Here is a 23,717-nt window from a genome sequence, read left to right as displayed (position 1 = left end):
CCCAGAACAGAACCCTGAGCCACCCCACTTGTCACTTTTCCCCAGGATGACAAGCAATGATTCGTGAGTTCTTTTTGGGTTCGGTCAGTCAACCAGCAACAAATCCACCTAACAGTTATCTCATCCAGCCCACATCTTACCAGCTTCTCTGCAAGAATATAATGGGGGACTTTGTAAAAAAGCCTTACTGAAATTAAAATGCACTATGTCCACAACAGGGATGTGGGTCACGCTGTGGGTTAAACCACAGAGCCTAGGACTTGCCGATCAGAAGGTCGGCAGTTCTAATCTCCATAACGGGGTGAGCTCCCATTGCTTGGTCCCTGCTCCTGCCAACCTAGCAGTTCGAAAGCACATCAAAGTGCAAGTAGATAAATAGGTACTGCTCCGGCGGGAAGGTAAACAGCGTTTCTGTGTGCTGCTCTGGTTCGCCAGAAGCGGCTTAGTCATTCTGGCCACATGACCCAGAAGCTGTATGCCAGCTCCCTCGGCCAGTAAAGCAAGATGAGCGCCGAGCCCCAGAGTCGGTCATGACTGGACCTAATGGTCAGGGGTCCCTTTACCTTTACCTAAGTCCCCAAACATTCCCCTGATCCACCAAGCTTGTAATTCTATCAAAAGAAGAAACAAGATTCATTCGGCATGACCCATCTCATTTATTTTTTTTAGGGTGGCTGACAGTCCAGAGGGACGCAAGGGAATGGAGTGGGGTGGGGTGGGGAGGGCCTTAAATTGCCTGCCCCTGCCATTTTCCCATTAAAAAACAACACCTTTCTGATGAGGAGAGCTGTTTGACAGTGAAACGGACTCCTTTGGAAGGTGGCAGGTTTTTAAACAGAGGCTGGATATTCATCTGTCAGAGATGCTTCTGTTGTGGCTCCTGCGTAGCAGCAGTGGCTTGGACTCAATGACCCTTAATATCTCTTCCAACTGTACGGTCCTATGATTCTATGATTTTGCTGCCCCCACTGACAGTGCTTATACCCCGCCCCAATTCTCTAGTTTGCTGTGAATTTAAGATGTGAAGTTGGCATTATCTGAACAAATGGCTTATTTGGGCGGCTGTATTATGGTCTGAAATGAATGCTTTTTAATGTTAGTGATGCATCGATGGGTGTTTTTGCTGTTGCACAATCCCCCTGGCTGTCACTGGGCAGTACAGTGGTGCCTCGCAAGATGAAATTAATTCGTTCTGCGAGTTTTTTCGTCTAGCGAATTTTTCGTCTTGCGAAGCACGAGTTGCTCCTCGAAGTCAAGTTGCAACTGTTTTAAGAAAAAGGAAACAAACTTGCAAGACGTTTTTGTCTTGTGAAGCAAGCCCATTGGGAAATTTGTCTTGCAACGCAACTCGAAAAACCAAAAACTCTTTCGTCTTGCGAGTTTTTCGTCTTGCGAGGCATTCGTCTTGCGAGGTACCACTGTAGTCAATTCTGTTTGATTCAGAACAGACCTATTGAAATTAAAGGACCCAACTTACTTATTGATTGCGTTTATACTACTCTTTTCCTCAAGGGGTTCAAGATGATGTGCCCAGGTCTCTCATCTCATTTAAGCCCCACAACAAACCTGCAAAGTAGGTTAGGCTGAGTGGCAGAGACTGGTTCCCACCAAGCACGATTACTGTATGGCTGATCTGTTGCTGTTTTGGGGGTGAGCCTGGCTTAATATAATAATAAATAATGAATATTTTAATTTCTATTCCACCCATCTGGTTGGGTTTCCCCAGCCACTTTTATATAAGCTTACAGTATATATAAAAATACAACAATTCAGGCAGATATTGCCAGGTGTGAAAAAAGGTTATTTATGTATGCCACTACTGCGGCCCCTGTTTTGGTAGCCCCAAAATGGAAAATGAGTGAGGTCCCAACTAAAGAAGAATGGCAACTTCAGCTGACGGAATATGTGCAGCTTGCAGGCTTAACATATAGAATAAATGTCCAAACTTTTTTCAAAGAGGGCCAGATTTGATGAAGTGAAGGGCCATGAGGGCTGACCAAAACCAACGTTGTCGAGCTTTTTTTAGGGTTAGGACATGCCTGGAATAAGATAACCAGATTAGGGCATGCCTGGAATAAGATAACAAGGAGGACCTAGGTTATGAGAATGTTGAAAAATGTTTATTGAATATGTACAGAAAAACTGTGTGCACTTGGAAACATTGGCAGTGAAAATAAGTTTTGATGGATGCAATAATGGAATACTGAATGGTTTAGTTTATGTAAAATATGCAGGGATTTATGATATGCAAAATGAACCATGGAAAGAGGAGAAGGGAAGTCATTTATATTTTAAGGATGTTTAAATGAGAATTCAAAATTGTAAAACAGAAAATTTAATAAAAATGTGTGTATATATATGCACATACAATCACACCAAACATCAAACAGAATATCCTATACAAGCAACAAACAAACCAATAAATCAATAGAAACCAATAATAATAAAAATAAACAGTTTACAGTTATACCCAAATAGGTGGGTGATCATTAGATGTTCTGAAAACTCTTCCTCAATTTGACACACACACACACACACACACACACACACACACACACGTCAAAACAGGGCACATGGCCCTCTGGCTGAAAACTTTCAGCCACCCTTGCCTTTCCTGTCAAAGTCTATGTGCGAATGAGTTAATCCTTTGTGGAATGGCGGAGGCACGCCCTCTGCTGCAGCTGAACTTCGGTTGCCCTTGGGCACCTCTGTAAGATATCTAGCCTCATCTGGAGGAGTCTGACTTCCCAATCAGACCAACAGCAACACAAGCCGAGCAATCCCCAGGGATCTGGCCACCCATGGCACATGAACAAAAAACCGCTGATTCAACAGCCACCGCCTGCCACAAGGCCAGAGGTTGGGCTGCACTGGGCCTAACTGGCTGAATCTTCCTCCTGGAAGTCGGGCACACACAGGGCAGCTCACAAACAGCCTCTCTGACCCACACAAGTGGGTCGCTCAGGCGCCCCCATCCTCTGCCCCGTTTGATGATGGCAATTTCAATAAATAATAATATATTGTTTATACCCCGCCCATCTGGCTGGGTTTCCCCAGCCACTCTGCCTGGCTTACAACAAATTATTAAAAATACAATAAAAAAAACTTCCCTAAACAGGGCTGCCTTCAGATGTCTTCCAAAAGCCAGATAGTTGTTTATTTCTTTGACATCTAATGGGAGGGCGTTCCACAGGGCGGGTGCCTCTACTGAAAAAGCCCTCTGCCTGGTTACCTATGGGACGTGGGTGGTGCTGTGGGTTAAACCACAGAGCTTAGGACTTGTCGATCAGAAGGTCGGCGGTTCGAATCCCCGCAACGGGGTGAGCTCCCGTTGCTCGGTCCCTGCTCCTGCCAACCTAGCAGTTCGAAAGCACATCAAAGTGCAAGTAGATAAATAGGTACTGCTCTGGTGGGAAGGTAAACGGTGTTTCCATGCGCTGCTCTGGTTCGCCAGAAGCGGCTTAGTCATGCTGGCCACATGACCCGGAAGCTGTATGCCAGCTCCCTCGGCCAATAAAGCGAGATGAGCGCTGCAACCCCAGAGTCGGCCATGACTGGACCTAATGGTCAGGGGTCCCTTTACCTTTACCTGGTTACCTATAAATGCATCTACTACTTGATTGTGTACAATAATCCCAACCATCCCGCGAAGTGGCTTTGGGGAAAAAAAGCAATAAAATGATCCATATGAAAAATTACCAATAAACTTTCAAAATGTTAAAATAGCAATGGATTAAAAGAACAGATTAAAACTCTCACCAGCTTTGTAAGCATCTGGGCAGGATTCTCTAAACAATGTTTTAAGTAGATGACAAAAAAAATTATACTGAAGGGACCTGACTGGTATCAATGGACAAGGAGTTCCGAAGTGCAGATGCAGTAAACAGTTGAATTCTTAGAAATGCAGCATGAGTATGATATGGCAGCTTTACAATGCCAGTTCCACCCATGGAAGTGGCTCAGTGGGCATATATGGAGTAAGGCGACCTCATAAGTACTGCAAACTAGATTCTGACTCTCATCAGTCCTGGCAGTCAGCATGGCCAATGATCATGGAATACTAGGGGAGTTATAGTTCAACATTCATTCCTGCTTTAGAGGAAGGCAGGGTTAGTTGTAATGGAAGGTAGCTGTGAGGGGCAGTAAAGGCAACTGATAGCCAGGTTCACGAACGGGTAGCCTTTGGCCCTCCAGATGTTGTTGGACTCCAATTCCCATCAGTCAGAGAAGCTTCGCCAGAGATGCTGATGGGATTTGGAGTCCAGCAATCACAGGAAGGTTGCAAGTTCTCCATGATTAGGACAGTTTTAAGTAGGGGCAGTAAAGGCAAGTGATGGTTTAGTTCAGGGCTGGGAAAGCTGTAGCCCTCCAGATGTTGCTTCCTTTTGAAGATGACCCGGAAACTACAACTAATCCAGAAAGCGGCAGCTTGACTGGTGACTGGGAGTGGCTGCCGAGACCACATAACACCGGTTCTGAAAGACCTACACTGGCTCCCAGTACGTTTCCGAGCACAATTCAAAGTGTTGGTGCTGACCTTCAAAGCCCTAAATGACCTCGGCCCAGTATACCTGAAGGAGCGTCTCCACCTCCATTGTTCTGCCCGGACACTGAGGTCCAGCGCCGAGGGCCTTCTGGCGGTTCCCTCACTGCGAGAAGCGAAGTTACAGGGAACCAGGCAGAGGGCCTTCTCGGTAGTGGCGCCCACCCTGTGGAACACCCTCCCATTAGATGTCAAAGAAATAAACAACTATCTGACTTTTAGAAGACATCTGTTTAGGGAAGCTTTTAATGTTTGATGTTTTATCGTGTTTTTAATATTCTGTTGGGAGCTGCCCAGAATGGCTGGGGAAACCCAGCCAGATGGGTGGGGTATGAATAATAAATTATATTATTACTATTATTAAGCTCCCAGTTGCACAACCTCTTGAGGGCCACAGGTTCCCCAGTCTTGTCGTAAACTGAAGAAACCATTCCTGTAAATATGTGGCGTTGTCCCAGCCAGAGAAGTCAGGATGGAGCAGGAATCCAGCCTGGGTAGAACGTAAGAACAGGATCAGGCCAGTGGGGCCCCACCTAGTCCAGCCTCCTGTTCTCCCGGTGGCCAAACAGGCAAGGAAACCAGACAAGGATAGGAGCCCGAGAGCAACTCTCCCCTCCTGTGGTTTCTAGCAACTGGTATTCAGAAGCTTTGCTGCTCTGACTGCAGGCCCAGCCAAGCCTCCACAGAGAGCCTCATCCAGCTGGAGCTGAGCTAATCAGTCTGGGCGTGAGCTGGTTGCAGGATAATGAGCAGCAGAGATTGGATGTGCCAGCGATCAGAGCCCGGCATGGGGGATGTGTTGAGACTTGCCAGCTGGGCCTCTTAAGAGGATCTGAATGTGCAGGCATCAGCAGGCAGTGACCTGCAGCCACGCTTATCAGGGGGCTAGGGTTCCGATCCAGGTTACAGGAGCCTCCCAGGAAAAGGCAGGGTTGCAGGGGGCAGCAGCCTCCAAAGAAATGACGGTCAAGCAGGGAGAATCAGGGGTCCAGGTCCAATACGAGATCCAAAGGCTGGATCAGCACCAGCCCAGGGTCAGTATTGCAAAGGGTGGGCTCAGGAGCGAAAGAGCTGGCCTGTTTTCAGCCACTAGGAAGCTCAGAAGGGAGACCTTGATTGCTCTGTGGTTCCTGCATTTTGTGTGTGTGTGTGTGTGTGTGTGTGTGTGTGTGTTGGGGGGCGGGTTGGACTATATGACTCTTGGAGTTGCCTACCAATTCTATGATTCTGGCCTCCTAACCCACCCCAGCTGCTAGAAGCAAAGGAAGCTCAAGGACTGCTTGCTCATGAGGAGACCCTTTGCTCACAAGCTGCACAGACTCTGCAGCTGTCGGAGCATGATCCGTTGTCACTTTTTGGCTCAGATCAGATTCACGTACTTGGAAGATTGCCTTCCCCCATACAAGCCCATTTGTCTGCTTTGATTTGCAAAACTAGCAGCGTTGCAGGTGCTACTTATTGCCTGCTGTGCATTTGTAAATAATTGATATAGTTACACTTTGGAACTCCCTGCCTCTTGATGTAAGCCAGAGATGCTCTCCTCGTACTCTTGGAGGGTCAGGATATGTTGACGTTTGACGCCTGACCCTTCCTTATCTGGCAACCAAACCCTACACAAACAACACCTTGCTAGCCTACTATGCTTCTACAAGCCACAAGGCTTTTGTTCTAACCTTGCTTTTGTCACGACGCTGGTTGGTTGCTTGGTGAGGGGAGACGAGAGCAAAAAAGAGAGCTTAATTTCTCCCGGTTTGGCAACTTCTGGCCTGCTGGCTCAGGGCCTGATGATGACGACATCTCAGAGGGTTTGGCCTTTGCGGGAAAGGATCCAAGAGGAAGCTGCCACAAACACCCACTCAGCCCTTGGGATGGGCCCGAGCCCTGAAACCACAAAAACTGGTGCCAGATTCTTGCCTAATCTAAGGAGTGTAATAAGAATCCTAAGGTCTCAAAAATAAAACAAATGTTTGCAAGTGCACAGGTAAACACACAAGTACCTATAAAACACAAGTACCTGTAAAAACCACATGTCCGATAGGCTACAGGTAAGCAATCCTTAAGCAATCTTGACTCTCCTAAAGACTCTAAACCAGGCACCCCCAACCTGCGGCCCTCCAGATGTTTTGGCCTACAACTCCCATGATCCCTAGCTAACAGGTCAGGGATGATGGGAATCATCCCTGACTAGTCTAAAACATCTGGAGGACCGAAGGTTGGGGATGCCTGCTCTAAACCATTGTTTCCCAAACTTGGGTCTCCAGCTGTTTTTGGACTACAATTCCCATCATGCCAAGCTATCAAGACCAGTGGTCAAGGAGGATGGGAATTGTAGTCCAAAATCTGCTGGAGATGCAAGTTGGGGAAACACTGCTCTAAATGTTTCTTCTGCAGAAGGAAATATCTTGGAGAAACCTTTCCCAATTGTTCTTTCACTTACAAATCCTCCCAATCTTGTCTTAAGGGCATATTTTGTGTATGAACCGGGTTGGCCTATGACCTGGATTCAAGAACTCAGGTATTTGCCATCTCAAAAGAATGGCCAGACCGCCCAGGTAATGCAATCAGTGAAAGCTTATCAGGTATCCTGGCAGACAGAAGAGAAGCCACACTCTCAAATTTCTGTTGTAGACCGCCTCTTTCTGTGATGGTTTGTATGATGCTTTTTAGGTGGTCTTTCAGTAAGGTATTGGGCAATTTCAAAAGTCTTTAAAGGTTCTTGCACACCTTTGTTCTTGGTCTCTCACCTCCTTGCAAGGAGGTGGGAAACTCTGTTGCAACATAAAAATAAATATCTGCCTTGCTTGCGTTGCTTCCTGCTTCCATCCTTTTATCTCTGACCGATAATGGACTTGGGGAGACACTGAATCCCTTAGGATAGTAGAGTTGGAAGAGACCCTGAGAGTCATCTAGGCAATGCAGGAATCTCGGCTAAAGCTGGAGTTCCAGAGATTAGCTACTGCCGCACTAAAAGACTGATTTCTCGCGAGCGAATCCACTTCATCCACAACTTACATCTGTGTGAATAAAAGTCATTTGGATATATTTTTTTAAGGGACACTTTTTCACTTTTAAGTAGGAGTGTATAGATGAGCATCTTTGAAGATGACACCTCCAGGCTGCCTTCTAAGATGGCCTGTGGCAATGTCTGCTTTTAATATTAAAAAGAAATCCCCTCATTGCTAGGAATCTCATTGGCTGACCTCAAGCCCGTCATTACCTTTTGGCCTGGTCTACCTCCTAGAGTTGTTGGGATAAAATGGAGTGAAGGATGGAGATCTCTTTTTAGGAGCAAAATGTAAATGGTAAATGGAATGGGTGCTGTGAATTATCCTCTCTCTTTCTTTCAGGGCAGCCCCAAGTGGCGCCACAGCCTTTGATGTCTGGGGAACATCTGGGGTGAACCTCTATATTATCCACAATGGGGAGGTTTTGAAGATCCCCTCTTGTGTGCCGAAATGGCCCCTTGATTATAAAGTCGAGGTGGTGGTCACGATGGACCAGCCAAGTGCTGAAGTCAACGAGGACAAGGTGAGAAACTCTGATGGCTTTGATGGAGCAGAGGGGGAAAGGAAAGAGCTAAAACTGATTTGGAAAAAGGTACGCCGGCATACTATAGCTATCATTGGAGCAGCTTCCCTGTAAGAAAAGGTTGCACCGTTCAGGACTTTTTAACTTTGAGAAAAGGTGAGGAAGAGGTGATCAAGTGCATCTCAAATCACATCTGTTGTCATCCTTCAGTATACCTGAAGGAGCGTGTCCACCTCCATCGTTCAGCCCGGACACTGAGGTCCAGCTCTGAGGGCCTTCTGGAGGGTCCCTCACTGCGAGAAGTGAGGTTATAAGGGAACCAGGCAGAGGGCCTTTTCGGTTGTGGCACCCGCCTTGTGCAATGCCCTCCCATCAGATATCAAGGAAATAAACAACTATCTGATGGCAGCCCTGTATAGGGAGGTATAGGGAGGGTTTTAATGTTTGGCGTTTTATCGTGTTTTTTAATATTCTGTTGGGAGGTGCCCAGAGTGGCTGGGGATAGGGTATTAATTATTAATACAAAATAATAATTATTCCATTTGCTGAAATTGGCCATATCTTGGCAGGTCAGAATTTCATACTACAAGGACAACGGGAGGACACCAATGGCAAAAGCTCTGCTCCACCTCACCTGTGTGGGTAAGACAGGAACTGTATATAAAATAGAATTTGTGTGTGTGTGTGTGTGTGTGTGTGTGTGTGTGAGAGAGAGAGAGAGAGAGAGAGAGAGAGAGAGAGAGAGAGAGAGAGAGAAATCTGGGTGCATAGGGAAAAACAACACAAGCATATTGTCTATTTTTCCTTGGCTTTTGTTGATGGTCAGGGCTGATATGGGTGAACTGGGCAATGAGTTCCGGGCTCATGCAATTAATTCAAGCACCTTTCATGGCATAGCTATTCACTATTAATCATAGTTAATGCCACCAAGACCTACTTCCAGAGGACTAGCACTTTGAAGACAAACAACTTCATTATGATAGAAAACTTTCATGGACAACAGTTCGCTTCATCAACTGCATGAAGTTAAAATATGGAACTCAGTCCTACACGAGGCAGTGACGAACACCAGCCTAGATGACTTTGTGGAGGAGAGGGCTATTGATGGCTATGTTCCAGTATTTGGTAACACAGACATCCTGGCATCAGCAAGCCATCCTGTTTGGGGCTCCCACATGCCAATTTTCATCTGTTTCCTTGTCTTCCCCCCCCCTATGCTGCAGAAATCTCCCTGGATGCCGACACAAACCGTTCAGGAACCGTGCAGAGGAGAGCCAAGAATAAGGTCAGGAAGGAGGGATAGGGGAGTCCGGGCATATTGCGTGTGCTTATTTATATCCAAAAAGTAAAGGCTGCTTTTCCACCTGAAGGGCCCTTCAAGGCAAGAAACCCAAGAGCCTTTCAGCAAGGAGGGGGGTGGAGCCTGTGGAGAGGTTTTGCCACTCGCACATGCGCAGACACTCAAAATGACGTCATGCGCATGCGCAGAAGCAGCAAAACGTGTCCCGCGCAGATGCGCAGACACGTGTTACGTTTACTTCAGGATGCAAACGGGGCTCTAGAACAGATCCTGTTCGTATCCCGAGGTACCACTGTATTGGGTCCCAGGGGCAAACAAAGGCATCATGACACCCGGGACGGGGCATTGCTACGTAGGGCGCATGTGTGGCATTCTTACATACAACACATGTGCCGTACATAGCAATGCTGCACATGCACTGTACATAGCAGTTTGCCACTGGCACCGGGAACCTCTGCTCGCGGCTGAAGCCGTGAACGGAGGATCCTCCACATGCGGCTGTGATGGCATGATGGCTGCTTGCGCCACCGTGGTGGGGTGAGCCCCCACGGGGTGCCTTATTGTCACCCCCCAGACATGGCATCTGGGGCACACTGCCCCCTCCCGTTGTGACGCCACTGTTGGGTCCCACATATTTGTGGTGGGTCTAAGCCTCGTGGTTGATGCTTTTTGTCCCTGCAGAAAAACTGGACGTGGGGACCCGAAGGCAAAGGAGCCATCCTCTTGGTCAATTGCGACAGGGACGAACCTCAAGATAAAATGGACAACGAGGACAAGAAGCTGGAATCGTTTTTGGGTCAGTAACTGGCGGATCCAAGGCTACCTAAACGGCCTCGGTCCAGTATACCTGAAGGAGCATCTCCACCCCCATTGTTCTGCCTGGACACTGAGGTCCAGTGCTGAGGGCCTTCTGGCAGTTCCCTCGCTGCAAGAAGCCAAGTTACAGGGAAGTTACAGGCAGAGGGCCTTCTCGGTAGTGGCACCCGCCCTGTAGAACGCCCTCCCACTGGATGTAAAAGAGGAAAACCACTACCAGATTTTTAGAAGACATCTGAAGGCAGCCCTGTTTAGGGAAGCTTTTAATGTTTAATGGATTATAATATTTTAATATTCTGTTGGAAGCTGCCCAGAGTGGCTGGGGACACCCAGCCAGATGGGTGGGGTATAAATAATAAATTATTATAATATTATTATTATTATACCTTACACTGAGTCAGACTCATGGGGTCTCACTCAGTACTGCTAACTCTGAATGGCAGCAGCGGCTCAGGGCAGGGGGGATGCTTCAGCCTACCTGAGGATGCCAGGAATTGAACCTGGGACCTTCTGCAGCAAGGCAGGCACTCTGCCACTGAGTTGGGGACCTTCCCTTAAAAAGCGAGATTCTAGTCCTCATTGTTCTAAAGGAAGGACTTTTTTGAATCGTCTCTTCCCAGCCCTACCTACAGATGCCAGGGACTGAAACTGGGAGATTTTGCACTCATCAATTGTGTTAGAAACTGAGAGATGAAAGCTAGGAGCTAAATGGCACCTTAAACCTAGGTTATGGCCACAACAGCCGACTGTCTAGGCGTGCTTTTTTTATAACAATACAAAGCTGAAGATGAATGAACTGCAGCTAAAATCTTATGTTCATTTTTCACATGGTCTAGTCCTTCCCCTGCCCACCCCCCTAATATTCTTAAGAGGTTCTCTTCTCCAGTCTTCAGAGAGTAGCTGGAATTGGGGAGGCAGAAAAAGGTCCTCCTTTCCTTCCACTCTGCAGTTTCAATCTGAAATCTTTCTGCACCCAGAGCTAAGAAACTGCTTGCGCTAATGAAATTCCTTGTCGCAAAAATGCGCTGAGAAGAATGGGAGTTTTGAACACTGATCCTTCCCCTAAATTAAAGTAAGAATCTCTTCCTCATTGTTCTTAGAATGTGTAGAGTTGGAAAGGGTCTTTTTTGCTGGACTCTTTTGCCCAACGTGGAGCTTGAACCCACAACCCTGAAACTGAAAGTCTCCTGCTCTACTGGCTGAGCTACCCCAGCTCTGAATAAAGGTGGTTGATTTAAACTCCATTCAGCTCAGAGCTTTGCTACTGAGCTACAGTCAGTTTCCCTCTGCTTTTCTCTCCAGACCGCAGGGATATGTCGCTGATGATCCTGACAACACGTGGGCCTGAGGACATTTTTGAGGATCACCAGCTGGTCCTCCACGTCTCAGCATCTGACGCCGACAAGGTGGGAGTCTTCCATGCTCAGGGTAAGTGTTGTGGGGTTCTCAAGCAGCGGTGGTTCATCTCAAGTGCCAAAATGTCTCGGGCTGGCTCTGATTGGCTGATGGGAGTTGGAGTACAGCAACATCTGGGAAGGTTGCAAGTAGACCATCACTTGCCTTCACTGTCCCTCGCTGCCCTCTTCACAGTTCTGGCTTCTTTTAATGTAGAGACAGGGAAACTATGACTTCCCCAGATGCTGTTTCATCAGAGCTGTCATTTTCTCTGACCATTAGCCATGCCGGGCCAGATGGCAGCTGGAGTCCAGCAACATCTGGAGAGCCACAGATGTTCCCCAAGATAAATTCAACAGTGTAAATACGTTTTGATGGATGTAACAATGGATTACTGAATGGTTTGGTTCATGTAAAATATGTAGGGATGTATGGTATGCAAAATGAACCACAGAAAGAGAAGAAGGGAAGTCATTGATTTAAGGTTGTTTAAATGAATATTTTAAATGAATATTTAAGGGACACGGCTGGCACTGTGGCCTAAACCACAGAGCCTAGGGCTTGCCAGAAGGTTGGCGGTTCGAATCCCCGTGACGGGGTGAGCTCCTGTTGTTTGGTCCCTGCTCCTGCCCACCTAGCAGTTCGAAAGCACGTCAAAGTGCAAGCAGATAAATAGGTACCACTCTGGCGGGAAGGTAAATGGCTTAGTCATGCTGGCCACATGATCCGGAAGCTGTCTGCAGACAAACGCCGGCTCCCTCGGCCTATAGAGCGAGACGAGCGCCGCAACCCCAGAGTCGTCTGTGACTGCACCTAACGGTCAGGGGTACCTTTACATTTACCTAAATGAATATTTTGAAAGGTAATTATATATATTGATGTTCCCCATCCCTACTCTAATTCCTGATATTCTTAGCTCATGTGTGAACGCAACCCCTTGGCGTGAAAGTGGAGATACTATATGTCCTTTTTTGTTACACAAGAAAATCTTTAATTCATCACCATCATAGAATCGGAAGGGACCATGGGGGTCATCTACTCCAACCCCCTGCAATGCAGGAAAGTTCTGCCCAATGTGGGGCTCGAACCCACGACCCTCAGATTAAGAGTCTCGTGCTCTACCGATTCAGCTAACCCAGCCATGTGGCAGTGAGTTCCAGGGGTTTAGTTAATCAAAACCAGTTTATTTGACAGCGATGAAGAGTTTGCTTCCAGAATCAAGCAAGCAAGTAAACAAACGAATGAATGAATGAGGGACAGGCACATGATTTTGTATGAGAAATGATGGGTTTGATTTACAGGGAAAAGAAAGAAACTCAGTCAGCACAAGCACGTCCTGGGTCATGGGAAATCCTCCTATGTGGTGGAACCTTCCTGCGACGAAGAGGAGCACCATTTCTATGTGGAAGGGCTGGCCTTTCCTGACATTGGCTTCTCTGGACTCGTGACATTCCACGCCACTCTGCTAGAGGCCACCGCCAAGGTATGGGCAGCCAAAAAAGGAAATGTGTCAGAAAGGCAAGGAGTTACTGGGGTGTTGGATAATTAAGGGCATGCAGCTGAATCAGGCCGGGGGTGGGGGAGGCATCCAATCCATCCTTCTAGTCTCGCAGTGACCAACCAGATCCCCAATGGGAATCCTGCAAGCAGGACCTGAACGGTGGTGTCCCCACTTGGGATTCCCAGCAGCTGGGATTCAGAAGCATTGCTGCCTCAATTGATATGGGTGGAACATTGCTATTGTGACTAGTATCTGTTGACAGTCTTATCTCCTCCTTGAATTTCTCCGGAGAATAAAACAGCCTATTGTCTTTTCTTCCTCACCGTAGCCTCCTTTTCTTGTCTTAGGAGAAAACCAGGACTGTAGGGTTTGTTTGTTTTTAAGCCCAGGGTTACTCATTTTTTTCACCAAAACACAGCTTGGGGCTCTACAAGAGCTGGCAAAATGCAGGGGCTGGTGTCTTGGCTGCCACAGCAGAATGCAACTACTGCCTGCTTGCCCAAGACCTTATCTCAACCCATTTGGGCTTGGGCTCATGTTATATTTCTGCAGCTAAATTCAAGATATGAAGCATGCCGTCCTGGTAAGGGCTCAGGCCTAGAATTTTATCCTCCCAATTGTCCTTCTTGGAATTTAACCCAAGCCGGCAACCCTCACCATGTCTCATGGCCGAAAATTCCATGAGGTGTGATGATGATGATGATTTATTTATGCCCCACCCATCTGGCTGGGTTTCCCCAGGCACTCTGGGCGGCTCCCAACAGAATATTATTATTATTATTATTATTATTATTATTATTATTATTATTATTATTTAAATAAAGTGATAAAACATCAAAGATTAAAAACTTCCCTAAGGGCTGCCTTCAGATGTCTTTTAAAAGTTGGATAGTTTTTTTTATTTCCTTGACATCTGATGGGAGGGCGTTCCACAGGGTGGGCACCACTACTGAGAATGCCCTCTGCCTGGTTCCCTGTAGCTTCACTTCTCGCAGTGAAGGAACCGCCAGAAGACCCATTATTTTATTTATTAATTAATAAATAGTGGGATCCCATACAGTGGGGTATTGGGACTGACCTGCTGGAAGAAACGTTCTCCACGCCTGCTCTTGGGTACAAGATAAGAGGCAATAGCTTCTGTTCATTCTCGGAGGAGTTTTGGTCTTCTAGATTTTGCTAAGCTGGACCATCACTTGCCTTCACTGCCCCTCCCTGCCTCCATCACAACTCTTCCCATTTATACTGTTGGGGTGGGAAATCTGTGACATCCCTGTCCCTTGAGATGCTGCCGGATTGGAGCTCTCCTTTCCCCCTGACCATTAGGCATGCTGGTTCCTGGAGCTGAGACTGTCATGTGCCTGAATAGTTCTTGTTTTAGTCTCTCTTTCCAACCTCTTTCTCAGCTGGCCTCTGCTCTCCTCCACTACAGGCGCTTCCCGAGGCCCCAATTTTTAACGACACTGTTGTCTTCCGCGTCGCTCCGTGGATCATGACCCCCAATACCTTGCAGCCGATAACGGTTTACGTCTGCAGGTGAGAGCTTCAGCCAGTGCACAGATGCACAAGCATAGGACTCATGGATCAGGTGTGCCACGTCAGGGATGGGACACTGATGGTGGTCTGAGGTGAGGCAGGGACTGAGAGCCGTGTCAGTGGTTGAAACCAATCAGGATCAGAGGGAAGACTGGAACTCAGGTCTGGAGATCCAATACCAGAAATGCCAGAGCTCAGGTACGCTTCGTCGTTCAAGTGTAGCATCACTAGCCTGAGAACATCAGAGAAGCCCTGCAGCTCTCCCTGTCAGTTTGCATTTCTTAGTGCAGAAAGTATTGATCTGATGTGTAGAAATCTTTCCTATTCTACTTAATTCAAGAGGGTTCTGGAAGCTTCTGTGTGAAAGAAACAAGCAGAATGTTCCTGATGTTTGGGTTAAACCAGGGGTCAGCAACCTTCTTCAGCCATGGGCCGGTCCACCATCCCTCAGACCATGTGGTGGGCCGAACAATATTTTGGAAAAAAAAGAACGAATTCCTATGCCCCATAAATAACCCAGAGATGCATTTTAAATAAAAGCACACATTCTACTCATGTAAAAACACCAGGCAGACCCCACAAATAACCCAGAAATACATTTTAAATAAAAGAACATATTCTCATGTAAAAACACGCTGATTCCTGGACCGTCCGTGGGCCAGATTGAGAAGGCGATTGGGCCACATCCGGCCCACGGGCCTTGGGTTGCCTACCCCTGGATTATACCTGGAGAGAAACTGGCTTAAGCTGGTTCTCTTATCTCTTCTGTCAAGGTCATGTTGACTATAAAATAGGGCCAGAAGGAGCCTAGGTTTTCACTTTCTCTTTCTATCTCTTTTCCTTCTGGTGCGGTGTTTTGTATATACAGTCATACCTTGGGTTACAGATGCTTCAGGTTGCGGTTTTTTGGGTTACGGACTGCTGAAATCCAGAAGTACCGGAATGGGGTTACTTCCGGGTTTCGGCGGTTGCACATGCACAGCATTGCAACCTGCGCATGCGCAGACCCGCCACTGTGGGTTGCGAATGCTGCGGGTTGCAAACGTGCATCCACTGTATAGTCGTACCTTGGATCCCCAAACATCTTGGATCCCCAAACACCTTTCAAGTCAAAAGTTTTGGCTCCCAAACGCCGCAAACGTGGAAGTGAGTGTTCCGGTATGTGAACGTTCTTTGGAAGCCGAACGTCCGATGCGGCTTCCACGGCTTCTGATTGGCTGCAAGAGCTTCCTGCAGCGAACCGGAAGCCGTGCCTTGGTTTCCGAATGTTTTGGAAGTCAAACGGACTTCCGGAATGGATTCCATTCGACTTCCGAGGTACGACTGTGGTATGTTTAGTGTTAAGTTTTAGACTTATTAGTTACTGTAAGCCTGCTGCAACTGGATGTCTTATGGACGGTGCCAATCCTGAATGTATTGGATTTGTGACCATTATACTCATTTGCCTTCAGTAGCAGTAAAGCTCTGCTGGATGAAATGAAATTGCCTCTGGTCTATTTTTTTGGAATCCTGCAACGTGTTTAAGTTTTTACTCTAACTATACATTGGGAACTATTCTGGATCAATAGAATTTCAGTGACGCTCCCCACCTGGGATTTCCAGCAACTGAAATTCTCGGACAGTGGAGTCGGAGCATAGCCATTGTAGCTAATCTTCTTTTGAAGCCTTCCTTTCCTTCTCCTGCTCTGCTGTTCATCGATGCCCATTTTTCTGCCTTTTGACATGCAGTATAAAAGGCAACGCAGATTTCGTGGTGGAGATCAGCAAGCTGTCCAAGAAAGCTGGCTGCAGATTGATCATCTGTCCAGAAGCAGAAAACCGAGGTGACCGCTGGATCCAGGTAGGTTGGAGTGTCCGTTGGGGGCGGGCAGGCAGGTGGAAGTGTGAGCAAACTATTGAATTATTTTATTCAATGTATTTACCATTAATCAGCCTGGCAAAAACGGCCAAGGAGGGTGCAAGGCAGAGTTGTGAAGCGTGCAGCCTGGGGAGCGTTCCAAGAAGAGAAGTGTTTGGATTTGATACCAAACGCGGGTGGCGCTGTGGGTTAAACTACAGAGCCTAGGACTTGCCTATCAGAAGGTCGGCGGTTCGAATCCCCGTGACGGTGTAAGCTCCCGTTGCTCAGTCCCTGCTCCTGCCAACCTAGCAGTTCGAAAGCACATCAAAGTGCAAGTAGATAAATAGGTACCGCTCCGGCGGGAAGGTAAACGGCGTTTCTGTGCACTGCTCTGGTTCGCCAGAAGCGGCTTAGTCATGCTGGACACATGACACGGAAGCTGTACGCCGGCTCCCTCGGCTATTAAAGCGAGATGAGCGCCGCAACCCCAGAGTCGGCCATGACTGGACCTAATGGTCAGGGGTCCCTTTACCTTTTTAAGGAGTCTCAAAGCGGCTAACATTCTCCTTTCCCTTCCACCCCCACAACAAACACTCTGTGAGGTTCATGAGGCTGAGAGACTTCAGAGAAGTGTGACTAGCCCAAAGTCACCCAGCAGCTGCATGTGGAGGAGCGGAGACACGAACCCGGTTTCCCAGATTACGAGTCTACTGCTCTTAACCACTACACCACACTGGCTCCAAGGGCCAGAGGGTCTTGGGGTTCCTCACTCCTTTCTTCTGCCCGCGCAGATGTCTTATTTCTTCCCTGTTTTCTTTAATGGCACCAGGATGAGATGGAGATCGGCTACACGCAAGCGCCACACAAGTCCTTTCCCGTGGTCTTCGACTCCCCAAGAAACGGAGAGCTGGACGGCTTTCCCTTTAAGGCAGTTCTGGTAGGAACCCCTCCCGCCTTTGCCTTATTTTGCCTTCAAATTAGAACCTTTGAATTTGTTTTTTTTTATCCTGCAATAGTGCAATTTGCATGAAGGGTTTGAGTGATAAGGCAGCTCCACAGTTGCACCCCCGTCTGCCTGCCCCGATACTGGTTTGTTATTATATTATTCCCTTTATGTGGGTTTTTAAAATATAACATTTTGTTTTTCATACAATTTGAACAAGTTCTATTCAGTTTCATTACAATGTTCTCTTAACGGTTTTGACTTCCCATCCTTACTTCCATGATGTTTCTTTTCAAACCCTTTATCTACTGCCATAAATGTAATACTTAATCTATAACATATATACTAATTTACATTCCTTTATCATTCTCATTCCTTTACTTACGGTATATTTCCAGTCCCACTTGCAATTTCATTTGACTATAATATTTTCCCAGATAGCCCCTAAAGGGATCTCCACTCTTTGACAAACACATCATCTTTTGGCGCTCTTAATTTTGCTGTCAGTTCCGCCATCTCCGTGTAATACGTTTTTGTGTTTCTATGCTGTAAACCACCCTACAATCATTGGTTGAAGGGTGGTAGAGAAAATGAATGAATGTGCTAGAGACCTGGTAGATTACTGTGGTCTGCAGTATATTCTCTCCTGCAAGTTCCAAAGATCTTGGAAGTCCACTCTGCTGTGATTTAGAGCAGGACCTTCACTGTGGCTGCTCCTTTTAGCTGGAGTAATCTTCCTCCCCGCTGGATCTGCCCTTTCCGGAAACCATTGAAGACAATTTTGTTCCAACAGCCTTTCCCAGCTGGATAAATGCATATTTACCACGAGCATCCACTTATTAGGGTTTTAGGCTTGTTTCAAATGTATCTTTTAATGTTTTTAATGTTTAATGCTTTCAATATTTAACAGACCACTGTATTTTAATACTTTGTTGGAAGCCGCCCAGAGTGGCTGGGGAAACCCAGCCAGATGGGCGGGGTATAAATAATAAATTATTATTATTATCTGCTGTTTTGTTTTGTTTTTAAACTTTGGCTTTTTTGCTGTTTCCGAAGTGCATTGTCTTGAGAAAATTGCACAGAAGGCGATGAATAAAATGATTAGGATAATGGTAATGCATGCATGCATCTACCTGCCTACCTAATCTGTATTGGCCATCTTTTCGCTTTGTGCCATACACTCTGCAGGATCTGTCTATTGGCAATTGAATTTTGCAACTGGCCATACACAATTCGAATTGCCCACACGAGCACCCTTTCTGCATCACTCCACCCTGTAGCTTCTGCAATTCAAACGCAATGGACACGAGGTCATTTTCAAAGATCTTATCGCCAAGATCACTCCTAATTCTATTGCCCTTTGCTCCCCACCCCAGGGCCCGGATTTTGGCTATGTGACCCGGAAGGCAGAAGGCAAAGGCAACAGCGTCTCCACTTTGGACTCATTTGGGAACCTCGAAGTCAGCCCTCCAGTGACCGTCAGGGGCAAAGAGTACCCCCTGGGGAGGGTCATCATCGGGAGCGCCTTACCCATGTAGGTGGAGAGGGTGTGTGTTGGGGGGGGGGAGAAAAAGCGCTGGCGTGGTGAAGCATCTGACAAGGACCCGCATGCACAGGCAAAAGCCCTCTGGACCTCCTCGTCGTCTCCCTTTCAGCTTGCTTCTTCACCCATGACTCATTCTAGCCCAGGCAACAGTGGGAAGGGAGGAGGAGGTACACAGAAAGTTGCTTTATCCTGAGCCATATCATTGGTCAATCTAGGCTGGTCAATATGGGCTGGTTTTCTTTCAAAAAGTTTATTTATACTTTCCAAATTTATAGGTTTCATAAATTTTACAATCGTTTTAGCATTTCAAAGTTTGACTTCCTCCCCCCCTTCTGCGATTCCTTACATTTATTTTTAAATACCTTCTGCATATCCAAATTCATTTAATTTTCTCATCTAATTATCTACTCTTATGGAACTGCAGGTTATTACAATAACCCTGCCAATGTTCTTATCTGCTTACAGTTTATCTGTAAATATTCACTAAACCATTTCCATTCTTTTATAAAAAAAGTTATCTTGATTTCTTATTCGTCTGGTAAGTTATGCCATTTCTGCATCTTTTTGTATCCATTCTTCCTTTGCTGGGACTTCTGCTTCTTTCCATTTTGGGGCGAGTAACATTCTTGCTATTTTACAGAAGTCATTTTAAACATCCTTTTCAATTCATTATACAGTGGTACCTCGGGTTACGTATGCTTCAGGTTACAGACTCCGCTAACCCAGAAATAGTACCTCGGGTTAAGAACTTTGCTTCAGGATGAGAACAGAAATCGTGCAGCAGCAGCGCGGCTGCAGTGGGAGGCCCTATTAGCTAAAGTGGTGCTTCAGGTTAATAACAGTTTCAGGTTAAGAACGGACCTCTGGAACAAACTACCGTATTTTTCGCTCTATAAGACGCACCAGACCACAAGACACACCTAGTTTTTGGAGGAGGAAAACAAGAAAAAAAAATATTCTGAATCTCAGAAGCCAGAACAGCAAGAGGGATTGCTGTGCAGCGGAAGCAGCGATCCCTCTTGCTGTTCTGGCTTCTGGGATAGCTGCGCAGCCTGCATTCGCTCCATAAGGCGCACACACATTTCCCCTTACTTTTTAGGAGGGAAAAAGTGAGTCTTATAGAGCAAAAAATACGGTAAGTTCTTAACCTGAGGTACCACTGTATATCATTTCCCAGTAGGCTTCAACCTTATTACAAGACCACCACATATGATAAAAAGATAAAACGGTTCTTTTTATCATATGTTCTTTTTTAAAAATCTGGGCTGGTTGTAAGGAGGCAGGCGGATGAGAAGTCTGTTGAGAACACCTGGTGTGCCCTGATGGACCAGGCACTGGCGGATATGAGATTGGGCTGGGTAGTACCGTATTTTTCGCCCCATAAGACGCACCGGCCCATAAGACGCACCTAGATTTTTTGGGGGGAAATAAAGGAAAAAAAATTTATTTCCCCCCCAGGTGCGCTGCGCTACACCAGGAGCTTGGGGCGTGCAGAGCTCAGCGCGCCCCAAGCTTCTGCGTGCCGGCAAGGTCTCCGCTAGCGTGGGAGAGCCGGGCGCCTCTCCCAGGGCTAGCGGACCCCTGCGCTAATCCAGAAGCTTGGGGCAAGCTGAGGTCAGCACGCCCCAAGCTTCTAGGTGCGCGCAAGCAGTCCGCTGCCGCCCCAAGCCTCGCGCACCCGGCAGGAGGTCCCACTGGGTGCGCGAGGCTTGGGGCAGCAGCGGACTGCTTGCGCGCACCTAGAAGCCTGGGGCGTGCTGAGCTCAGCGCGCCCCAAGCTTCTGCGTGCGCGCAAGCAGTCCGCTAGTCTTAGGAGAGCCGCGGGGCTCTCCCAGGGCTAGCGGATCGCTGCGCTACACCAGGAGCTTGGGGCGTGCTGAGCTCAGCGCGCCCCAAGCTTCTGCGTGCGCGCAAGCAGTCCGCTAGTCTTAGGAGAGCCGCGGGGCTCTCCCAGGGCTAGCGGATCGCTGCGCTACACCAGGAGCTTGGGGCGTGCTGAGCTCAGCGCGCCCCAAGCTTCTAGGTGTGCGCAAGCAGTCCGCTGCCGCCCCAAGCCTCGCGCACCCGGTGGGACCTCCTGCCGGGTGCGCGAGGCTTGCAGACACTCGCCCGAAGCAGGGGGAGCCCTCCCGAGGGCTCCCCGTGCTTCGGGCGACAGGCTGCCGCCCCAAGCCTCGCGCACCCGGTGGGACCTCCTGCCGGGCGCGCGAGGCTTGCAGGCATTCGCCCCATAAGACGCACCCCGATTTCCTCTTCATTTTTGGAGAGGAAAAAGTGCGTCTTATGGGGCGAAAAATACGGTACTTTTGCAGTGGCAAAGTCCTTGCCTTTGGAATGGATGCCAACCCTAAGTGAACTCTGCCTCTCTTTACTTCCTAGGCCTCACGGGGACAAGATGGTCAAAGTCGTGCGGGACTTCCTCTATGCCCAGGAAGTACAATCGCCCATCGAACTGTATTCTGCCTGGCTGCTGGTGGGGCATGTGGACGAGTTCATGTGTTTTGTCCCAGCCTCTGACAGGAAGGTACTGCTGTGGGTGCAGAGGGATGGTGCGAGGCACTAACTGGAGAAGGGAAGAAGGCTCAGAACCAGGGGATTGGTGGTGGGGTGATGAGTGGTCAGAGGGAGACGATGAAGCAGACTGAGAGGAGGTTTTGGAAGCTGAAGAGACAACAGGGTTTAGTAAGCAGGAAGAGGCTGTGGCAGAGAGCAATCCAGATGCAGAGGCGGGAGAGGAGAGGAACAAGGCAACAGATAAGGCAGGCTGCAGAAGAACCCAGGAAGCCTCCCCCTGCTGCCATGACTGGCTCCTCTCCCCCTTGGTCTCCCAGAACATGAAGAGAAATAAAAACGTCAGAGTAATGAGAAAGTAGGCGAAGGAATCTGAGATTACCAGGGAAGGACCCAGGGGAGTGTTAGGGAGTGGTGGGAAGGCTACTTCAATCCTACTGGCAAGAGTTGTTGTGACCACAGTTTGGGTTTCTTTGAATAAAGAGTTAAAGCCCCTGACAATGGGTGTTTTATTGCTGACTCCAGCTCCTGATAGGTACACCCTGTCCACTGCTTTCAGCCTTTAAGTGCATTTTAACCTGTTTACTCAGAGGATATTTGTTCCCTCCTATTTTGAAACCCACCCAATCTAAAAGGCAGTGAACAGAAGCTGTTGGCAACTTAGTTAATAATGAAGATAATAATTTATTACTTATACCCCACCCAACTGGCTGGGCCTCCCGAGCCACTCTGGCCATTTTCCAACAGAATATTAAAAACACGCTAAAACATCAAACATTAAAAACTTCCCTATACAAGGCTGCTTTCAGATGTTTTCTAAAAGTCAGGTAGCTGTTTATTTCCTTGACATCTGATGGGAGGGCATTCCACAAGGCGGGCGCCACTACCGAGAAGGCCCTCTGCCTGGTTCCCTGTGACTTGGCTTCTCGCAGTGAGGGAACCACCAGAAGGCCCTCGGAGTTGGACCTGTGTCTGGGCTGAACAATGGGGTGGAGACGCTCCTTCAGGTATACTGGGCTGAGGCCATTTAGGGCTTTAAAGGTCAGCACCAACACTGAACTATGCTTGGAAAATTTGGGAGCCAATGTGGGTTTTTCAGGACCGGTGTTATGTGGTCTTGGCGGCTGCTCCCAGTCACCAGTCTAGCTGCCGCATTCTGGATTAGTTGTCATTTCCAAGTCACCACTCTGGCAAGACAGTCTGTGGGCAGGTAGGGTCTCGGCCTGCGTACCGATGGAGCTGGTAGGCAGCTGCAGTTCCAGAGGGCACCATGTTGGCTACCCCTGAGCTGCAAGTACATTTTGCAGCCTGTCTCACTTCACTCCCTCTGTTCCTCTCCAGGGTTTCCGCCTGCTTCTGGCCAGCCCCAGTTGCTGCTACAAGCTTCTGAAGGAGAAGGAGCAAGAGGGGTACGGCGATGCCATGATGTTTGATGGTAAGGTGGCTCTCCTTTCTCATCTGCAGGAGCCGACAGGAAGTCTGGGCAGGAAGTTGCTTACAGTGGTGCCCCGCAAGACGAATGCCTCGTAAGACGGAAAACTCGCTAGACGAAAGAGTTTTCCGTTTTGGAGGTGCTTCGCAAAACGAATCTCCTATGGGCTTGCTTCGCAAGACGAAAATGTCTTGCGAGTTCCTGCGGGTTTTTTTCCCTCCCCCCCCTTTTTCTAAGCCGCTAAGCCGCTTATCAGCTGATCCGATAAGCCGCTAAAAGCCGCTAATAGCGCTAATCCGCTAATCCATCAATGGGCTGGCTTCGCAAGACGAAAAAGAATCACAGAACGGATTCTTTTCGTCTTGCGAGGCACCACTGTACTTTGTATTAAGGCCCCAAGAAGCTAAACCTCACAATTGAACTACCCCATCTCACGCTGTCCAAGGGGTTGTTTTTTGCTCAAAATCAGGGGTGGGGAACCTCAAGCCGGGGGGGGGGCAGATATGCCCCCCAACTCTTATTTACCTGGCTCTCATCTGAGCTAAATATTACAGTGCAGTATGGAGCTGAGGACATGTATTTTGAACCAGTAATTTAAGGGGTGGTGGTGGGGAACATAACAGTTGTAACATGAATAAAGCAGCCACCTGATTCTTATTACAGGGCTAGGCAAAGACGACAAAGAAATTTCAATAACAACAATCCTGGCTGACAAATCCTTGAGGAGCATCAATGAGTATTCCCAGGTAATTGCCACACCCCTTTCCCCCAGATAATGACACATAGTCATTTGGTTATGAACCTGGACACTTTCTAAATGATATTCATT

The 23,717-nt window shown here is 47.8% G+C and overlaps 1 protein-coding gene across 2 annotated transcripts in view; it reads left to right on the top strand.

Annotated features, from left to right (window-relative positions):
• LOC310711171 (protein-arginine deiminase type-3-like) overlaps positions 1 to 23,717 on the top strand; it is a 34,557-nt gene that overhangs the window by 5,024 nt on the left and 5,816 nt on the right. For both annotated transcript variants that reach the window (XM_083512681.1, XM_083512682.1), the window contains exons 2-14: positions 7,891 to 8,071; positions 8,641 to 8,713; positions 9,295 to 9,356; positions 10,053 to 10,167; positions 11,490 to 11,615; positions 12,884 to 13,065; positions 14,513 to 14,616; positions 16,345 to 16,456; positions 17,286 to 17,393; positions 18,776 to 18,933; positions 21,325 to 21,469; positions 22,798 to 22,891; positions 23,552 to 23,634. In XM_083512681.1, coding sequence (XP_083368807.1) covers positions 7,891 to 8,071; positions 8,641 to 8,713; positions 9,295 to 9,356; positions 10,053 to 10,167; positions 11,490 to 11,615; positions 12,884 to 13,065; positions 14,513 to 14,616; positions 16,345 to 16,456; positions 17,286 to 17,393; positions 18,776 to 18,933; positions 21,325 to 21,469; positions 22,798 to 22,891; positions 23,552 to 23,634 — 1,543 coding nt within the window. The remainder of the gene's footprint in view (positions 1 to 7,890; positions 8,072 to 8,640; positions 8,714 to 9,294; positions 9,357 to 10,052; positions 10,168 to 11,489; positions 11,616 to 12,883; positions 13,066 to 14,512; positions 14,617 to 16,344; positions 16,457 to 17,285; positions 17,394 to 18,775; positions 18,934 to 21,324; positions 21,470 to 22,797; positions 22,892 to 23,551; positions 23,635 to 23,717) is intronic.

This window comes from Podarcis liolepis, assembly GCF_965112155.1.
Source record: "Podarcis liolepis genome assembly, chromosome: 7".
Lineage (NCBI taxonomy): Eukaryota > Metazoa > Chordata > Lepidosauria > Squamata > Lacertidae > Podarcis > Podarcis liolepis.
The sequence above is the reverse complement of the archived record's forward strand: the minus strand, read 5'-3'. Positions and strand labels throughout refer to the sequence as shown.